Source organism: Platalea leucorodia (genome assembly GCF_965183815.1).
Source record: "Platalea leucorodia genome assembly, chromosome: 4".
Taxonomy (NCBI): Eukaryota; Metazoa; Chordata; class Aves; order Pelecaniformes; family Threskiornithidae; genus Platalea; species Platalea leucorodia.
Genome location: NC_138826.1, coordinates 49,978,760 through 49,997,253, shown reverse-complemented (window position 1 = coordinate 49,997,253; position 18,494 = coordinate 49,978,760). Strand labels below are relative to the sequence as shown.

Here is an 18,494-nt window from a genome sequence, read left to right as displayed (position 1 = left end):
ATGTATTTTGACATTTTCCAGTTGACACTGGAAGTCTTGGAGCCAAAAGATCAGGAAGTCCCTCTAGGCCTGGTTTCTCCAGGCTGTATCTCTATTGCAGAGAGCATGCACATCCAGTTAACAAGCTCTGTGCTGGCAGCTCATTTTGCCTTTTAGGAAGCCAGAAACAAAAAACACACAGCTTGTATGGAGACCTTTAGAAGCAGTCCTGCAGACCGTTAAACTATGCAGACTAGCTACGTTACACAGGAAACCAGACTAGAATCCATCAGGAACTTCTCAGCCCAGGTCAGGATACATCTGTGCAGGTATTTTGAAGACATGTTGCCTAATCCCCATTAACTAGGTAAAATGCCTTAATGGAAGACAAGGCTCAGGACTGAATAAGGGCCAAATCAGCATCTATGGACTGATTCTATTGGTATTTTACTGCACTTGCATTAAAATTAAGCCTATACATATATATATGGTACTGCATCTAGATCCATACTCTTTGCTTTAATATTATACAGGTTTCACATTGGCATCATTCATCAGTGCCAAAATGTCCTAACGGTGCCATTTCCTGTGAGGTTTAGCAAGCAACCTACATAACATATAAATTCCATGTTTCTAGGTAAATCCCATTTTGTACAGAAACGGAATCTATTAATTTTTCTATGAAAACAGGCAGATCCATCCTTTTCCCTGGCATCAACACTGATGTTGTTTCAACAATACACTCCTCCAGAAGTATGAATCATCCAGTCATCTCTGTATTCAGTATTTGCTCAAGAGAAACCGTGCTAAAAATCCATCTGCATATACTCAATATGTTCAAAATATACACAACCAAACCTAAGTTCAGAAACTTAAAGAGTTAATCCCAGCTTCAGTCCATCTATTGGCTTTGGAACAAAACATGTTCATGCTTAACCTTACGTCAGTATTTCTGTCTGCTACTTACTCTCTCATGCACTGGAGATTCTGGATTTGAATCTTCTTCTGTCCCATATGGTGAAGTGTCACCAGTAGAAACTCTACTCACTGCCATCTCTGCATGTCCTTTCCCTTGTGGCCCTTTCATTCGGACAAACTCCATGTTGTTATATTTATAAAAGCCAAAAGACATTCTTTGAGCCATCTTCGCTGCAACACTCACCTACAATGCATCAAGACAGGACACAAAAACATGTAATATCATCTCCGTGTTTCAAAAAAAATAACGTTCTCTGAAAGCAGTTATCTAAGAATAAGTCAAAAACATAGTGGATAATGATCATTATCTTGATTCTTAAGAAGCATTTTAACCCACAATCTGAAGTGATCTCCAAAAGGGAAGCAGTTTTACAGATACAAAAACAGAAGCTCAGAGGAGAATCAACTCCTTCAGCTATCCAAAAGGCAGAATTACCCAATGGCACGCTGAGATAAAAAAAAAAAAAAGGGTTTTTTCCAGGCCCACACAACGTGGCACACCAGAGCACAAGCAGGCACGTGCAAAACTCAACACAGCCTGTGCAGGGACACTTATTTGAGTCCAAAAAGCAACAGACGCCCACATGAGATGCTTCAAACCAGCAAAGCGCACTGCACGATTCTGGCACTACTTTGTGGCAAGTCAATTCAGACATTTTTGTGTCCACACTGTCAAGGCCAAAGCATAAAGAACCAGTCCCCATGCACAACTAACCTGCGTTGCATTGCTCACTGCAAAACCCTGACAGCTTTTGAACCCTCTCAACAGACAGAAGGGCTCAATTTCCAGTTAACACAACTGAACTGAAAACTGAACTGAGAACTGAAAAAAGGAACAGACCAATACGAAAACAGTCAAGGTTTTTCCCAGCGAAATACATAGGACTTATCCATAAGCTTAAGTGGTTTATCACAACTTTCAGCAGTTTATAGCCTGAAAGGGCCAAGATGCTCATCATGTAACACAACTCGTATTGTACTAAGAATTAATACAGACACAACTGAAATCAAGTAACCTTCAAACGCATAGAGAGATTGCTTATGTTCTGTGAAAAGAATGGTCAAATTTCAAGTTTTGCCTTTGGCCATAATTGAGTGTTTGAAGAGCTAACAATTTTATTTCATCTAACAGAACAATGAAAAGTAACTGTGTGGTCAAACAGGACATTCCTAGGCTATGAGGTGACTTTACCACATCAAATCTTGTCTTTCCTCTGCAGGGCTTTTTTCTTATGTTGTCTTTAGTGACTCGGCATTCCCATGTATTTTAATAACCCACCTGCTGATTGCGTGAGGCCATAAGATGATGGTGGGACAGAGAGCAATTTTAGTTTCATGTTCTCTCAAAAAACTGCTAGAAGAGTATAACTACTCACATTTACAACAGGGAGAAGGGTAATTATTCAGGACCTCTCCTGACAAGGGCAGGAACAAAGGAAAATGAAGTTTACAGTCACAGTAGGTATTGCGGGATTTTTGTTTGTTTGTTTTATAAATCTCTCAGGACTGCCTTCATAACACTTTGAGAAGCTTATTGGCTTTTGCACTCTCTTGACTTCAGCATTAAGTACTGAATTTGAAGTTGAAAGTGCTGGCATTTCATGTTTCTGTAGGAAAGCAAAGAAAGCCTCTTTCTGTGACAGTGAAACTACAGTGGTCTTTTGAAAATAGCCCTGAGTACAAAACACACTAAAGAAAAACACATTTTACATATAGCAAGGTAGTTATCAGAGTTTAAGATCTCCCTGCAAAACATGCCTTCTCTGAAGTAACTATAAATGTCTATGACCTTTCAAGAAAATGAAGGGGCTCCCAGAACTCTGTTATTCAGATCCATTCCTGTGTCATACTCTTGACTACTTATCAACTTCACACCTTTTGGCAAACACCAGAGTAATATATTCTGATCTGAATACTCTCAGCTGTCTGAGCCAAAAGCATTAGCTTTCAGGTAACTTTCAAAGCCAAAAAAGACAGACTACAATGCAGATGATCTAACAGGACAAAAAGCTAACAGCCTCAGCAGCAAAGAAAAACTGTCGTCAGAGTATCATTGTTGCAAAGGACATTGTCTTTCAGAAGCACCTTACCCTGTTGTCATAGACCTTCTTGAGTGCTTCATAGCGGATGGACCCCTGAAAAATTACCCCTTGGAAGGTGTTGCTTTTGTCACTGGCCACCAGCTCCACACAGACCATTTCTCCTTCTCCCACAGTCATGTCACTGAAAACCTGCCAAAGATGCAAGATGAAACACTTCAAGGCAAACTGCAGCTGTTAAAGTTCAAATATATTCAGATTCCCATGATTCTCCTTGGGCCCAAGGCAGTTTCAATGCAAATGGCAGAAAGCAAGGGAGCTGTATGCTCCACCCCAACCTTTCACAAAAACAGACTTCAGGCAGTGCACGCTGCAAATCATGTGTTGAGACAAGCAGCTCTCACAGCAGCCTGTCTTGCTTTAGCCCATCATAAAGATAGATGCCAAAATCCAGCTTTAAGCTCAGATTTCAAACATTAAAGAAAGAGGAAGGTCAAATAAAACAAAATAAGAACTACTGGAAGATAACCCTCAATTAGCCAAGAACATTTTTTCAAAAGGTACAAGAAAACAGCTAATCAGGACATAAGACTAGAATAGGACAAAAATCTGCTGCTGCAACAAGGAACTCACCTCTTCAAAACTGTCAATCATGAAGAATATGTTGGGGTAGCTGATCTTTGACTCCTCTCCTTTACTGTCCATTGGGTGTTTGCTAGGAGATGCGAACACTTGCTGAGAAACATATGAAAAAAAAAACAAAACAAAACCATCTTCTCAGTTAAATGTGCTCAGGAATGGATGCACTGAATAGAACGCAAGCAATACCAAAACACCACAGTCCAACACTGCTCAGTCAGCCAACACTTTCACTTACGCTAGAGATGCTGGACACCCTGCAGGCAAAGCTGAGCTGGTTTCTGACTGCAGCCTGTTTTGCAATAATGACACCACTTGTGAAATCCTTGAGTTTTCACATGCAAGTTATCAAATGCTAGTTGCTCCACAGTAAATGTCCCTGTGTATACCTGACCTCTCACCATCCTATGGTACAGCTAAGGTATCCTCCCTTTTCATTAACAGAGAAAAACACCTTGAGCTGCCTTTAAGTTACTGCAACGCACTGCAAAATAAAAGCACGCACAGCAAGAAAGTTACCATGGAGTAGCTGACCTAACACTATTTGCTTGTACAGTTCGTTTCACTGTTATTGTTTGCTTTGTACCATGATAAGATCAACATCACTCAGTAATGGGAAGCATGGCCCTCAGGAGGACAAGCACTTGATTTCTCATCCTCATCTTCTGTTTCTTTATCCACTGTGCTTCCTCTTGCACGTTCCTCCCTCTGAAGCAGCTCCTGAACTCCTTTGGTCACTTCACTCCTCAAAACAACTTACATTTAAATAGCTAAAGGCTTTAGATTTTATCATTCCAACAAGATTAACAAGCAGGTAAAGAGGGAGAAGAATTCATACCAAGTAGCTTGCTTTGCTTCCACCTCTGTTTACAAAGCTTTGAATTAAAGAAACCTGTCAAATCTTAGCCCACTGTGAATGTGTTGAAAGCTCTGAATTTGCCCAGATTGTCAGGCTCGTGATACTCTTGCTACAAACCATTCAACACAAAACATGACTAAGGGTAGGATATTAGATATTCATGAGAGGGTTGCTTTTCCTTATTTGTACTTATGAAGCCTACAAGCACATTTAAATACAGATTATTAAAAAGAAGGATTGCTTTGTGACAAGAAACAGCATTGGAAAGTAACAAGACTTCTCAAAGATGACACTTGCACCAATGCCTGAAACAACAGCATCTTCCAGGCATCCTTGTTATCATGCCATCCAATATAAAGCAAAAGAGCCCCCCAAACTCATCTCCAGTCAGACACACCTGAGGAAAATACAGTTTGTAGAGATCTTATTGTCAAGCCAGCAGAGAATCAATGCAGTCTGCAAAATAATTTAGGGGAAAGTCAGCCTTTTTTACACTGGTTTTGTGCATTAGATACTCTACTGGTATGAACATGGTAGCTTTGTCATAAGTAACTGGAGTAGCACAGCAAGTCCTATGCCTGAATACGGCTTCTACCTGTTCAACATCTGGCTGCACACCGACAGGATAATATACACTTTCTAAAGCAAGAACCATCAGAGCAGTAACAGATCAAAAAAAGTTGGCTTCTGTTCATTGAAAACTGAGACCCTCAATGGTGCATGTTGCAATGAAACACCCTACTGCAAATATGCTTTCCACAGTATATAGAATTGCCTTTTCTCTCTCCATAGACAACTTCGTGATGTTGAAATGTCACTAGTATGTACTGGTATGTTTTAATGTGTGCTGAGTTTCTCCCAGAAAAGGGGAGACAAAGAAAAATTTATAAGCAGTCCCACAGTATGAGCCTCTAGGAACGAGGAACAGAAAACCTCCTCCTTATTCTGAACACCGCTTACGCGCAGTGAGGGCAGGTCCCTCGTTTTCAAGTCTGCAAGTAATATTTACAGATTTTTCTCAAAACAATTTTGCAGAAGTTAACTGGGGGTGAAATTTGGACTAGTAAACAGTGGAAAAGGCAATGAGAAATAAAAGGCTTACATCAGTGTAATGTGGTGTCTCAACAGCACCAAAAGAAGGCAATCATGTGCCTAACTAATGCAAATTACAAATACAATAATCAGCATTGCTAGTTTTGTTCATAGGCAAAGCAACAGTTGGTTTAAAATGGCAGAACAAAATTAAAGGATTAAAGACCATTGGTTTATTTTAGGTAAAGCCATGCAAGCAGCCGAGTGAGCTAAAGGAATGGAAATGCCTGGGAGAAAGAGTCTTTTAAAGTCAACAGGAACCTTTAAAGAAGAATTTCTGCCAACTAGGAGAAGTTGTTGCAAGATCTGCTGGAAACTGAGTGAAGAAGTCTGGGCTTTCTTGTTCCTATCCCCTCCATGCTTATTATTCAGTCTCCTCCATTATGCTAAACCCTGGATTAACTGTATGCTGCACACAAGCAAGTGATAAAAGCCTTTGGTGTGGAGATAGAAGGAATGAGCAGTTTAAGAGAGAAAACAAGAATCCCATAAAACAATAAAAAGATAAACTGGTAATCAGTAAATTGTCTACTATTTAATAGCCCTATGTTACAGATTTACCCTGAAGGCTTCTCATAACTCAGGTCTCATACAATTTCGGGTTTACCCTCAGATTGGTTAACAGTTGGGCACACTCCCCCCCAATCCAGTAGGCAAAGATATAAATCTTGAAAGCACGCAGAGGTCTTTACAATTTTTTGAGAGGGGCTGTAAAGGACATTTAGATCGCACATTTAGATGACTGGCAGGAAATGTCAGTAGACAAAGACTTGAGATGCTACACAAGGATGCATCTGTCCGAGCACAGCCTGAGAACCACTGCCCTGGTTTTGATACCGTTTTAGGATTAGGTAATACTGTATGCCAGTCTCTTATCCACAGTAGTAACAGGGTAATCTCACCTGAGATTTCTTTTTGTGAATGTGAATATCTCCTCCATCGGAGCGTGTGCACACAGCACATGTCACCACATAATCCAGCTAAAACAAGGCACCAGATAGAGAAATGAAGGTTTAGAGTTAGAAAAACAAAACATTCATGTGCATGAGGCAGAACACATTCTGTCTTAATTTTTTTAGCTATCTGGCTAAAAAGTAACATGATTTGGTATTGCCATTTTCTTTATTCTCTTTACTATACCGAAACTCCTACAACTTTCAAGCCTGCGTTTAACTCAGCAATACTGAAATCTTTTGCACAGATGCTTGCTGAGGTGCACAACCTATGGGTAAAGAAACTCCTGTCGATATTGTTTAACATTAGCTTACTGGTCAGCTGGGGGAATAAGCATGACACACACACACATAAGCACATAAGGTAGAAATGGAAAAGATATCCTCCCTTCAAAAAGGGAAAAATAGAAACACTAATGAACACAAGCAACACATTAGAGAGGTCAGAAACCATTAACATAGCCTGCCAAACAATCTGAAAAAACTTGTAAGAAGCAAGCGTGATAGCTCTGGACAGCAATGCCCAGCTGTAACAGCATCTCTGAATTCTGACTGTAGCAAACAGATTCTGGTTTTATTCAGCATCTAATAAAGGCAGAATCTGCTCTCTGCAGAGAAGTTCTGCAATGAGACTTTTGGGAGGAAGGGGAGAGAATGAAAACAATTTATTTTCCAGGATGTGTGCAATGAGCCAGCAGTCTCTCATTCCGAGATCATAATCGACAAAACTTTTAAGGGCTCTCGAATGACTATAGTAACATTCAGCTTCCCTAAGCACCAATGTAACATATGCAATAACTAAACAACCTATGAGTTAATTAAAGAAATAATTTGTGCTAGCTTCATGTTTCTACCAACAAAAAAAAAAAAAGTTCTATTAAAGTTCTGATGTCAAGAGCAGCAAACTCCCAGTGTAATACATAGCACCTTTACTGCATTTCCACTTAGCAGTTCTCTCTCTTCGCTGCGCCAGTATTGTGAACTGTAATGGAAATGTTGCTTGTCTAACAGTCTCGTTCACTCTCAAAAACTATTAAACCTGACAAAGCCTTCCATTTTGCAAAACTTTGTTACAGCGCATAAAATTCAGCCCAGCTTCACTGGGCTTCGTTTGAAGTTTTTTGAGGAAAGCTATTAGGACTCTGCTGAAAAATAATAAACATCTCAGTTTATGTTCATTTAGACTCTGAAAGGCAAAACTAAAACCCTGTTTTCTTTCTGTCCTCCAGAAGTGTTCAAATCCCTCAAGCTAGGGAGGAAAGGGGACAAATCAAAGCCTGCCCTGAAACCTCTCTAGCATAAATAGCCCATGAAAATTAGATGAGCATCACTGTTACCTTCTGTAGGATGAGGTTCAAGTAGACGCTCTCTTCCCAGTCAATGTCGGGGTCTCCCAGACCAGGAAGCTTCTTAGAATCTCTCCGGTAAACTTCAACTTCAACCTGCTAAGAAAATATCACATCTCCTTGAAAAATATTACCTAAAGGTACCTATTTGCATACATAAAACTGACACCAGAAGCTGCATGTTGTGTAGCTTCCTCCTCCATTTTTCTGTCGGGATCAGATTTTGTTGACCCCTCGTGGAAGGCTCTGCATGGAAGTGAAGCTGGGGGGGACAGGGGATGCGAAGGAGAACAGGTGAGAACGGCAGGTCTGTGCAGGGGAGTCTCAGTTTTGGACAGCAGCTTCATTTATTTCTTATGATGGGTGTGTTTTAGCAAAAAATGAAATAAATAAAATTTGCCATCCACACATGTATAAACTTCTCTTAACACAATCCCTTGGAACCAAACATGTCACCAGACTAATGCTCAACATCACCTAGCTGGTAGCTGTTGCTTGTTCCCAGGTGTGGTGGGAGACTCTGGGAAGAAGTAGTTCACTAATTAATGCCTCACAGGGGACATCTGGGTAACCCCTCTTCTAAATGCTTCACACTGATAGTACTGACTGGACCTAACTACATGTGAGATTTTCAGTGTACTAAAAACAAGCAAATGAAAAAACCCAAATAATCCCAGAAAGCAGAAACAACTCTACCAATGCTAACATATTGAAGCAACTGAGATAAATATAAAACTTGATGTAGTACACAGAGTTAGACAGTAGTTTGACACTTTACAAAGAAGTCTGCAGCACGGCTTCATCTCTGAACTGGTGTGTAATACAAAATAGGGTGACAAGTCACCCACTTAACAGATGTCAAAGCTATGCGCTACCTTGACAGAACACCTGGAAAAGCATTTGTTTTCTCTTTGTCAAGTATCTTTTTTTGTTAACACAGTAACATACTTTAAAAGACGTTCAAGAAATACCTAGAATATTGCGACCAGTTGACATCACTGCAAACAAGGCAATTCATGAACCTTTTTTTGCTTTGGTTGGGGCAGAAAAAGAAGAGTAGAGTTGTTAGAAAAACAGTTTGTCATGAAAGTCAGACTATGTAAATGAAATCAAACAGAGTAAGATTAAGCCCTGTAGTAACTGTGTATTTATTTCAACTCTTCTGGGAAGCATAAAGCTACAAGACGAAAATATAGTGAAGAACAGTGAAACGGTACAATATTTCAGGGTTGAGACCATCATCAGATAACATGAAAGCTGAATGCACTGTTTTCCATCATTAATTTTTTTTATTTACAAATATCTTTTAAAAATGCCTATAGACTCATCATTCCCTTGTTTTGTTTTTATTTTTTCTAAAGCTCCTAACCATGAATTTTTCTATTGGCAATATAATTGCACAAACTAATGAGAGTTACTGCAGAAAACTAAGACGTGAGCAGCTGAGGGAAATAATCTAATTTAAATTAATTTCCAAATAGACAAAGGTGATATTTGCACTTTCGTGCCTAAAAGCACAGAAACGACACATTTGCAAGATTCCAGAAATACCCTGTGAAACAAAAGCCATCCTGTCTCCGAAGGAAAGATGCAGCGAGAGGACTGGGTGAAGGCAGGACTGAGTAATTGCAGGGTAAAACTCCAGCTCTAACTAACGCCAGGGTAAGCGAGACCAAGTGCTCAGCAGACACAACCTCAGTCTCTTCTGCCTCCATATCTGTGGAGCCTGTATTTTACTCCAGGCAGAGTTTAAGCGTCTCTTAACGATAAAGTTTAAACCTCCCTTTGCAGAAGTCAGCCACTGATTTTTTCTGCTGGTGAAATTAATTTATACACTGAACTACTTCTCCCTAGCAATTACAAAGCCATCGCACAATTCTTTCACAGAACGCCCCCCCAACCCTGTCACAGATAACGACAGAAAAAGGGCCTTTCTTTAACCACTTCTTCCCTAAGCGCTAATTTAGGGTAGGATTCCCGGGCAGTACAACCTGTGGGTTAGGGCACAGTGGATCACCGTGAATCACCACCACGGCTGTTCCTTGAGCCAAGTGCTTAAGCCACACTGTATTGCTAAGGAAATTAATGTAGGGAATTTAAGGAATTCAATTTTTTTGCCAGGCAATAAACTGCACAGGGTATAGAACTCTGTTCAACAGGTCAAACTGGGCAGGACAGGGGCAACCTCTTCCCAGAAAGGAGCTGTCAGCAGCCAGAAGCAACAGAGGTAGCACTCATCTGACCTCAGAAAGACAGAAAATGGACTTCCAAATGCTCTCCACGGCACTGGCATCTGCTGGCAGTGTTTTGCAGCTCCTGCTCGTGCCCAGGTAAGCCTCCTCGGTGAGCGTCAGAGGAACAAACCAGCCCTACCCAGCACTAGGGCAGTAGTTACACCAAGAAGCCAGCAGTTTCGGATCCAAAGGATCTGCTTTATAAAAACACAATGAGCCCTTGCCAGGGTGCTATAACAAGCAGCACCACCGCTCCCCGCCTGACCGGTAATATGCTTCACGGTGCAGGCACCCAAATTACAAGTCACTTTTGAACAAAAATCTCATCCCTTATCTCAAACACCTCTATCTGCAGCATCTCTTTTACTCATTTCTAAACAATTCTTCCAGAAATAGCAAAAAGGTGTCCATAAGGCATCTCGGCGTAAAGCACAGTGCTAAATCTGGGTTGGCCAAAACAAACAGCACTTTCCAGAGGCTCCATTTCCCATGCAAGTGCTGTAGCTCACAGATTAATCTCAGCTACCCTCTACTGCCACGGTGCTGGACATGTGAAGGTGGCCATGCAATATAATGTGAAATAAATCAACAGGATCGGTTCAACTCATGGCAAATGATCCTGCTGTCGCTGGCACACTGTGGAGTCTCAGGCGGGGCCAAGGACGTAGGAAAGACTGGGGCTGACTCCATTCAGACCTTCCAGCCACTTGTTCAGCATTAGCCAATAAAGGAGGCATTGAAATCAATCATTAAAAAAAAATATAAAATTTAAAAAACCTCATACAAAGAACTTGAAACACAAATTTTCACCTTTCCATACATCTTAATCACTATTGTTTACAGCAATCTCAATTTCTTAGCAGGCTGACCTAATTTGTCCATGTCCCAAGGAAGCTTGCTCAGCATCTGTATGCTTATCTTCCTGGTACTCTGTACAAACGGCATATATGCCAAGAATGTAAGATCAAAACCTGAAGCCTGAGAAAGTCCCATTACTCAGGCTCCTTATGTGCAAAAGAATTGCAGTTGTAAGATCACATAAATACTGTAGAAGTAGCTACCTCAGCTATCACCAAGGGATGTTCTTCATTTAAGTCCCAATCCAAAAATCAAGGGGAAAGTACTAACCTTTTATATTTAAGTGAATAATTTCAAGTGAATGTAGGCATTTGGGATTGACAGCATGGGAAACAGAAGACCGACGTGTTCGCTGTTCTGACCTCTAAGTGCTCAGACATCAATAAATAGGAGTGCTGTCAAAATGTCAATGATTTCCCAGTAATAGAAACCATTACGTGAATTTAGGTAAGCCACTGTTGCCAGTGCTTCCTAAATGAAGAGAAACACTTGCTTTACAGAAATATTGCCTTATATTTACATAGAAATCACATGGTAAATGTGAGCCCAATTTTTAAAATATATATATAAAAAATAATATATAAAATATATATATATATAAATAAAGAAATTAAAATATAATTTCTTAGTATGCCTAATGCTTTTCATCAGAACACTGTTTTGTGATATTCTAGGCTTAATTCACGTTGTCATGTTTGGCCATCTGGAGTTAAGAAATTATATGGACTGGAGAACATGCTGGATCTCAGATAGCTGAGTACTCTCAAGAAAACAAGTCTGACTCAGCCAGGGATCCAGGAGACTGAGTCCTTTTCCAGGTCTGCTGCTGATTCACTTGGCCATGCCTCACCTCTATGCTTGTTTATCTGGCTTTAGATTAGATGTGCCTGCCTGCAAGCGTGAAAATTTATTAATAGAAAGAACTACGTAAATACCAATTATTTATTCCCAGTGAAATCCAAAAGCCAAGCTGGATATTTCCTCACTCAAGTCAAGATGATGACCCTTCTACAGTTTCAGCAAGCTGAAATCCATTATGACACCTTTATAAGTTTTCACAGGGTTACCGAGCTAAGGCTGTAAAGGAGAATTACATCAGCTATGCTGACCTCCTACGTGTCACAGACATTTTACCCTGTTACTTCTTCATAAAACCCAGTTAATCACATTTGACTAGACAGTGTCTGGGAAAATACCTTATTTTGAGAACTCGTTCCAGCGATTAATCATCCTCTTGGCTGAAAGTGTGCAACTTCATTTAATTCAGCTCCTTTCCTTTTGCCAGCCCCTGGTTCTTGCCATGCCTATTTCCACTAAATTAAGAAGCTCTTTAATACTCAGTTTGGGGTTTTTTTTTTGTGTTGTTGTTGTTGTTTGTTTGTTTGTTGTTTGTTTGTTTTTTTATCATTTGTTAATCTTTCAGACAAACCAGACAAAATTCCTTTAGGAGGTCTCCATGCCCCTCAGTGGGGCACCTCTGCAGAGCTTATGCTCCTTTTCTACCCTCTCGGTATTTCACCAGTACTGGACTTTTCTGGTACTGGCACAGTGCTGGTGTACACACTCTTACTGCTCCCTCAGGATTGCACTTTTTCTGCACAGCAACACAACTGCATGCTAACTTGCACTCTATGCCTTGCCTGTCCTTTCCAGAGCCTGTGTGCACTCCAGGCACTGAAGTATTGAACTATAGTAATAAATGGATCCACATTTCCTAGGGATCAGGCTGTGCAGTCCAGTGGTCATGCCCTTGTAATTTATGCAGCACCAATGCGTGTCATCCGCACATCTGAATCCACTGCAATTTTATAGTCCCAGTCACTGATCCCTGGAGAGCCCCCTTACAAACACATCCACCTGAGGTCGTTTCCCCCTTCACCCGCTCCGTTTTACCACTCCTGCTAGCCGGGACCCCCACCATCATCCTGCTTTTCCTCAGCCCCTTTCTTTTCCCTGGCTACCTTCTTGCACAGCCCTCGCGTACGAGTATGGTCCGTCTCTGGGACTCCACGGGCTTCTGTGCCGCAATGCTTGTGCCTACTCTGGCGTGACACCAGAGGTCCTGGAGAGCCTCACAGCTGCTTCCAGCTGCAGCTACTCCCACCCGCAACACACGTTATTACCAAAACTGTTGTCAGGAGTTATCATCTGCACAAAAAACACATCCTAAGTGCAAAGGAGCAAAGCATCTATTAACACTGATTTATTTTATTCACAGAAATGCGCCTTTTAGAAATGTATATATTATGGACTGGTTATCTTTACAAAAGAACTCAAGCCGTACAAGATCTTGTACTGGCAGCCAATATAATGCATGTGTTAAGTTATACACTTACAGACAGCTGGAACATTTTTATCACAAAACCCAGAAAAACCTACCTAAGACCCCAGTCTAGGCTTAAAATCTTTGTGATAAACTGGATACTTTTCCCACCATGCCTATTTGCTCCCCCAAACTTCCAGAATACAAACAATCTTTTAAACTGATATTAATAATGTGAACACTGGTATATTTAGGCCCTTCCCCCCCAAAAAAAACTCACTCAGGAGAGCATTAATTCTATATAGTTCCGAAGGCATTAGAGCTGAAAGGTTTGATGAAACCTCTGTGAACTGAAAATCACCTTGTTTGCACAGCTTAGTGCATAAGCCTTTGAAAAACTCCTGAAAAGAAATCTACAATCAAAATTGATACAGGCTGTCAGCTGGGCAGCACGGAAAGCATGGGGTAATAAGAACAGGGTTTACAAGAAGCCCTATTTTGTTGGCATTCAGAAGCCATCCAAAAAAACAGATTCTGGTTTTCTGCTAAAAAGAAGTCTAATGGGATTACAGGTCTATCTAGTAGTAGCACCACTTTTCAGGTTTTTTTCAGACCACATTCACTAAAAAACAGTGAAGGGGAGGGGGTTGAACATGAAAAGGGAGAGGAAGAAGATACAGCGAACAAAATTCAAGACTTTTTCCACAATACAAATTCAGTGAGGAAATACTCCTACTGTTTCCAGAGCCAGCTGCAAGGCAGAGACGGAAATTTGATTTTTTGGATTTTACATTGACAAGTTTGGTTCAAAAGATGAGGAAAAATGAGCAAAAGGGAAGCTTCTTTCATGAACTGGTCCATCTTCTACAAAAGCAGAAGCACCCCAGCGTGTGCTCACCAGCACACAGTTTTAAAAGCCCCCATCACACAGTGCATCCAACTATTGTGAAGCCTAGTCGCTTTCAACATTAGAAGCATCTTTCTCACATTTACCCAAGTATTTCCTTTTACTAGTCTTCCCTGTAGCAAAAAGGTATAATTCCAAACCAGTATCTTAAATATTAACCAAATTAAATGGTCTTTCTAAATTCACTGACCAAAGGAACTAATGTCCTTCTCTCCCACGCTGCAGATCCACCCCCAAACACAGTCCTGGTTTGTTCTGCTCTTTTCTCGTGCATTATCCGCCCAGCACTTGTTTTACTTCCACTTCAACAAACTCTTTTCAGCACTGAGGTACTTTTAAGTAAAAGGTGTAACCCAGATGGACATTAACAGAGGAAACTCATATTACCAGCAGCATTGCATGTCTCCATTTTCTAGACAGCACTTTACTCTTGGACAGCTAGTATTTTGTACCTCCACAGGCACTTATTTAAGCACCTAATCACATAGCTGGGATTTCTGTGTGGCTTCCTGCTCCCTCACCCCAGCAACTAAACCTACAGCAGTAGGAAACCATTTAGCTTTGGTACCGGTGCCTATGTAGCTGCAACAGGACGAGCCTGGCACCAGTCAGCAACTTCAGCTGTTAGGCTTTCTTGTTCCATTTAAGCAGCTTCACATGCAGCAGCACCACTACCACAGCATGAAGCTGGAAGCGAGGAGTGGTTTCACAGTCTGCAGGCAGTCACAGACACACACGTACCCCATCCAGACCCTCTCCGAGCAGAAGCATTGGTTCTCCAGGATTCAGGGCATCAGAAGGGTCCCTCCGTGCAGGTGTGATACTCAGCTGCTTTCATATCAGACTTGTATATAATTGATATATACCATGCTTCACACAGGACAAGGCATTTAGTTATAAATTTGGACTGTGAAAGAAGAGTTTAGGAGTCTGGTTAACAGAGTCCCTTGGGAGGCAGTCCTGAAGGGCAAAGGAGTCCAGGAAGGCTGGGTGTTATTCAAGAAGGAAGTCTCAAAGGCGCAGGAGCAGGCCGTCCCCATGTGCTGTAAGTCGAGCAGGCGGGGGAGAAGACTGGCCTGGCTGAACAGAGAGCTTTGGCTGGAACTCAAGAAAAAAAGGAGAGCCTACCACCTTTGGAAGAAGGGGCAGGCAACTCAGGGGGACTACAAGGATGTTGTGAGGTTATGCAGGGAGAAGATCAGAAAGGCAAAGGCCCAGCTGGAACTTAAACTGGCCACTGCCGTTAAAGACAACAAAAAAAGTTTTTATAAATATATCAGTGACAAAAAGAGGACCAGGGAGAATCTCCCTCCTTTGTTGGATGCAGAAGGTAACCTTGCCACAAAGGATGAGGAGAAGGCTGAGGTACTTAATGCCTTCTTTGCCTCAGTCTTTAATAGTCAAGCTAGTCATCCTCGAGTTTTTCAGGCCCCTGAGCTGGGAGATGGAGATAGGATGCAGAATGAAGTCCCAGTTGTCGAAGAGGTGGCAGTCACTGACCTGCTCCTCCACCTGGATGCCCACAAGTCCATGGGCCCAGATGGGATCCACCCGAGCATACTGAGGGAGCTGGGAGAGGAGCTGGCCAAGCCACTCTCCATCATTTATCAGCAGTCCTGGTCAACCGGGGAGGTCCCAGATGACTGGAAGCTAGCAAATGTGACACCCCTCTACAAGAAGGGTCGGAAGGAGGATCCGGGGAACTACCGGCCTGTCAGCCTGACCTCGGTGCTGGGAAAGGTCATGGAGCAGATCATCCTGAGTGCCATTACGTGGCACGTGCGGGACAACCGGGGGATCAGGCCCAGTCAGCATGGGTTTATGAAAGTGAGATCCTGTTTCACTAACCTGGTCTCCTTCTATGACAAGGTGACCCGCTTAGTGGATGAGGGGAAGGCTGTGGATGTTGTCTACTTGGACTTTAGTAAGGCCTTTGACACTGTCTCCCACAGCATTCTCCTGGAGAAGCTGGCTGCTCACAGCTTGGATGGGTGCACTCTACGTTGGGTTAAAAACTGGCTGGACGGCCGAGCCCAGAGAGTGGTGGTGAATGGAGTCAAATCCAGCTGGCGGCCGGTCACGAGTGGTGTTCCCTAGGGCTCAGTGTTGGGGCTGGTCCTGTTCAACATCTTCATTGATGATCTGGGTGAGGGGATTGAGTGCACCCTCAGTAAGTTTGCAGATGACACCAAGTTGGGGGGAAGTGTTGATCTGCTGGAGGGTAGGAAGGCCCTACAGAGGGACCTGGACAGGCTGGATCGTTGGGCCGGGGCCAATTGTATGAGATTCAACAAGGCTCAGTGCCGAGTCCTGCACTTGGGTCACAACAACCCCATGCAACGCTACAGGCTGGGGGAGGAGTGGCTGCAGAGCTGCCTGGCAGAAAAGGACCTGGGGGTGTTGGCTGACAGCCACCTGAACATGAGCCAGCAGTGTGCCCAGGTGGCCAAGAGGGCCAATGGCATCCTGGCTTGTATCAGGAATAGTGTGGCCAGCAGGAGCAGGGAGGTGATAGTGCCCCTGTACTCGGCACTGGTGAGGCCGCACCTCGAGTGCTGTGTTCAGTTTTGGGCCCCTCACTACAAGAAGGACATCGAGGTGCTGGAGCGTGTCCAGAGGAGGGCAACGAAGCTGGTGAAGGGTCTAGAGCACAAGTCTTATGAGGAGCGGCTGAGGGAGCTGGGGTTGTTTAGTCTGGAGAAGAGGAGGCTGAGGGGTGACCTTATTGCTCTCTACAGCTACCTGAAAGGAGGTTGTAGTGAGGTGGGGGTCGGTCTCTTCTCCCTAGTAACAACTGATAGGACGAGAGGAAACAGCCTCAAACTGCGCCAGGGGAAGTTTAGATTGGATATTAGGAAAAACTTCTTCACTAAAAGGGTAGTCAGGCATTGGAACAGGCTGCCCAGGGAAGTGGTTGAGTCTCCATCCCTGGAGGTATTTAAAAGACGGGTAGACATGATGCTCGAGGACATGGTTTAGTGGTGGACTTGGCAGTGCTAGGTTAACAGTTGGACTCGATGATCTTAAGGGTCTTTTCCAACCTTAACGATTCTATGATTCTAAGATTACATCTTTACCATTATAAACAATAAATTTTTTCTCTTAGGGGAATGAAAGATGTCTTTAAATATTTTGAATTTTTTTTAAGTACAACAAAGAAGTGGTGCTAAATGCTAAACGCCAGTCATCAAGCAATGTCAGGACAAAAAAAAAAAAAATTATATTTAACTGTAACTGCAATGCTAATGTAAGTTCTAGTTATATTGCCAAGCTGGGCAGAACTTTAAAACCCCTTTTCTTTCTGGATCCTTTAACACACACATTACAAGTAACTTGAAACATAGCATAGCACCAATATAGCTACTATATATAGTAGTGCTACTATAGCAAGACAGTGTATGGACGTGAAGGAGAGAGAATTTGTGACTGCAGCGGCTTTTTATTAGAACCAATTGGTTAGACAGCAAGACCAAACTTTGGGGCACAAGCAGTCATCTTTGGCTCCTTCTGCCACAAAAACTGATCTATTTTTTCCCCCAACCTACACAAAGACATCAATTCTCACTCCCAAACCTCAACTCTCCAGTAACCTGGAAATACAGTACCTTCAATGGATTCTCAAAACCCAATATACTTGTGGACTTCTGCATCATCTCCATGACTGATGTCATCAAGGCTATCATTGATACAAATGCATTTTGGAGGCAGCAATCAAGCTGCAATAAGCTATTGGAACGCTTAGAAGAGTCCTAAAAAAGGCATTAAGAGAAAAACCCAAGTCCTCTGATAGAAGTGGACCTCCATTAGAATGCAAATGATAAATGGCATTCACTTTCTATATTTTACTTTCACTGTACCTCCGAAACACTTCAAATCCCAGTAGGCTTGCTCCTAACAATGTTAACTAAAAGGAAAAAAATACATGCACACTCCCTTATAACTTTCAGAATATTATTTAATTTAAAGATGTAGCAACCCGAAGTTTTGAATCAGCCTCACAAATGTTTCAAGCTAATTTAATACACTGGTGATGGGAAAAGGAAGGGTTATATTGATTTCTGCATCTAATTTTTTTTTTTTTTTTTTTTTTTAAATAAATCGATAAGCTCCACAACCCTGATTTAATGCAGAGCACTCTACCCTGCTCTGAACATTTTATGCTATTTTTACCAGCAGGTGTGTCAGGTCTGAGATCAGCAGATATTGGAAGGTAGATTCAGTCCAAGCCAAAGCTACCCAGTACCAGAAGAGAGGGTTTGTATGCAGTGATCCCTGTTCATCTTGCTCGTGGAGAGGGGATGGAGGTAATTCATACAAAAAAGGAAACGTGGAAAAGAAAAGTGCTGC

General features: G+C 42.1%; 1 protein-coding gene across 3 annotated transcripts in view; it reads right to left on the bottom strand.

Annotated features, from left to right (window-relative positions):
• Positions 1 to 18,494, bottom strand: part of KIAA0930 — an 80,753-nt gene that overhangs the window by 12,780 nt on the left and 49,479 nt on the right. For 2 of the 3 annotated variants that reach the window (XR_014227885.1, XM_082309164.1), the window contains exons 3-7: positions 7,877 to 7,984; positions 6,489 to 6,566; positions 3,630 to 3,731; positions 3,048 to 3,188; positions 947 to 1,141 (exon numbers count right to left, since the gene is read on the bottom strand). Coding sequence is in view for 2 of the 3 variants with exons in the window: in XM_082309164.1 (XP_082165290.1) it covers positions 947 to 1,141; positions 3,048 to 3,188; positions 3,630 to 3,731; positions 6,489 to 6,566; positions 7,877 to 7,984 (624 nt within the window). In the remaining variant the exon portion in view is untranslated. The remainder of the gene's footprint in view (positions 1 to 946; positions 1,142 to 3,047; positions 3,189 to 3,629; positions 3,732 to 6,488; positions 6,567 to 7,876; positions 7,985 to 18,494) is intronic. The other variant, XM_082309165.1, reaches the window with a different exon arrangement.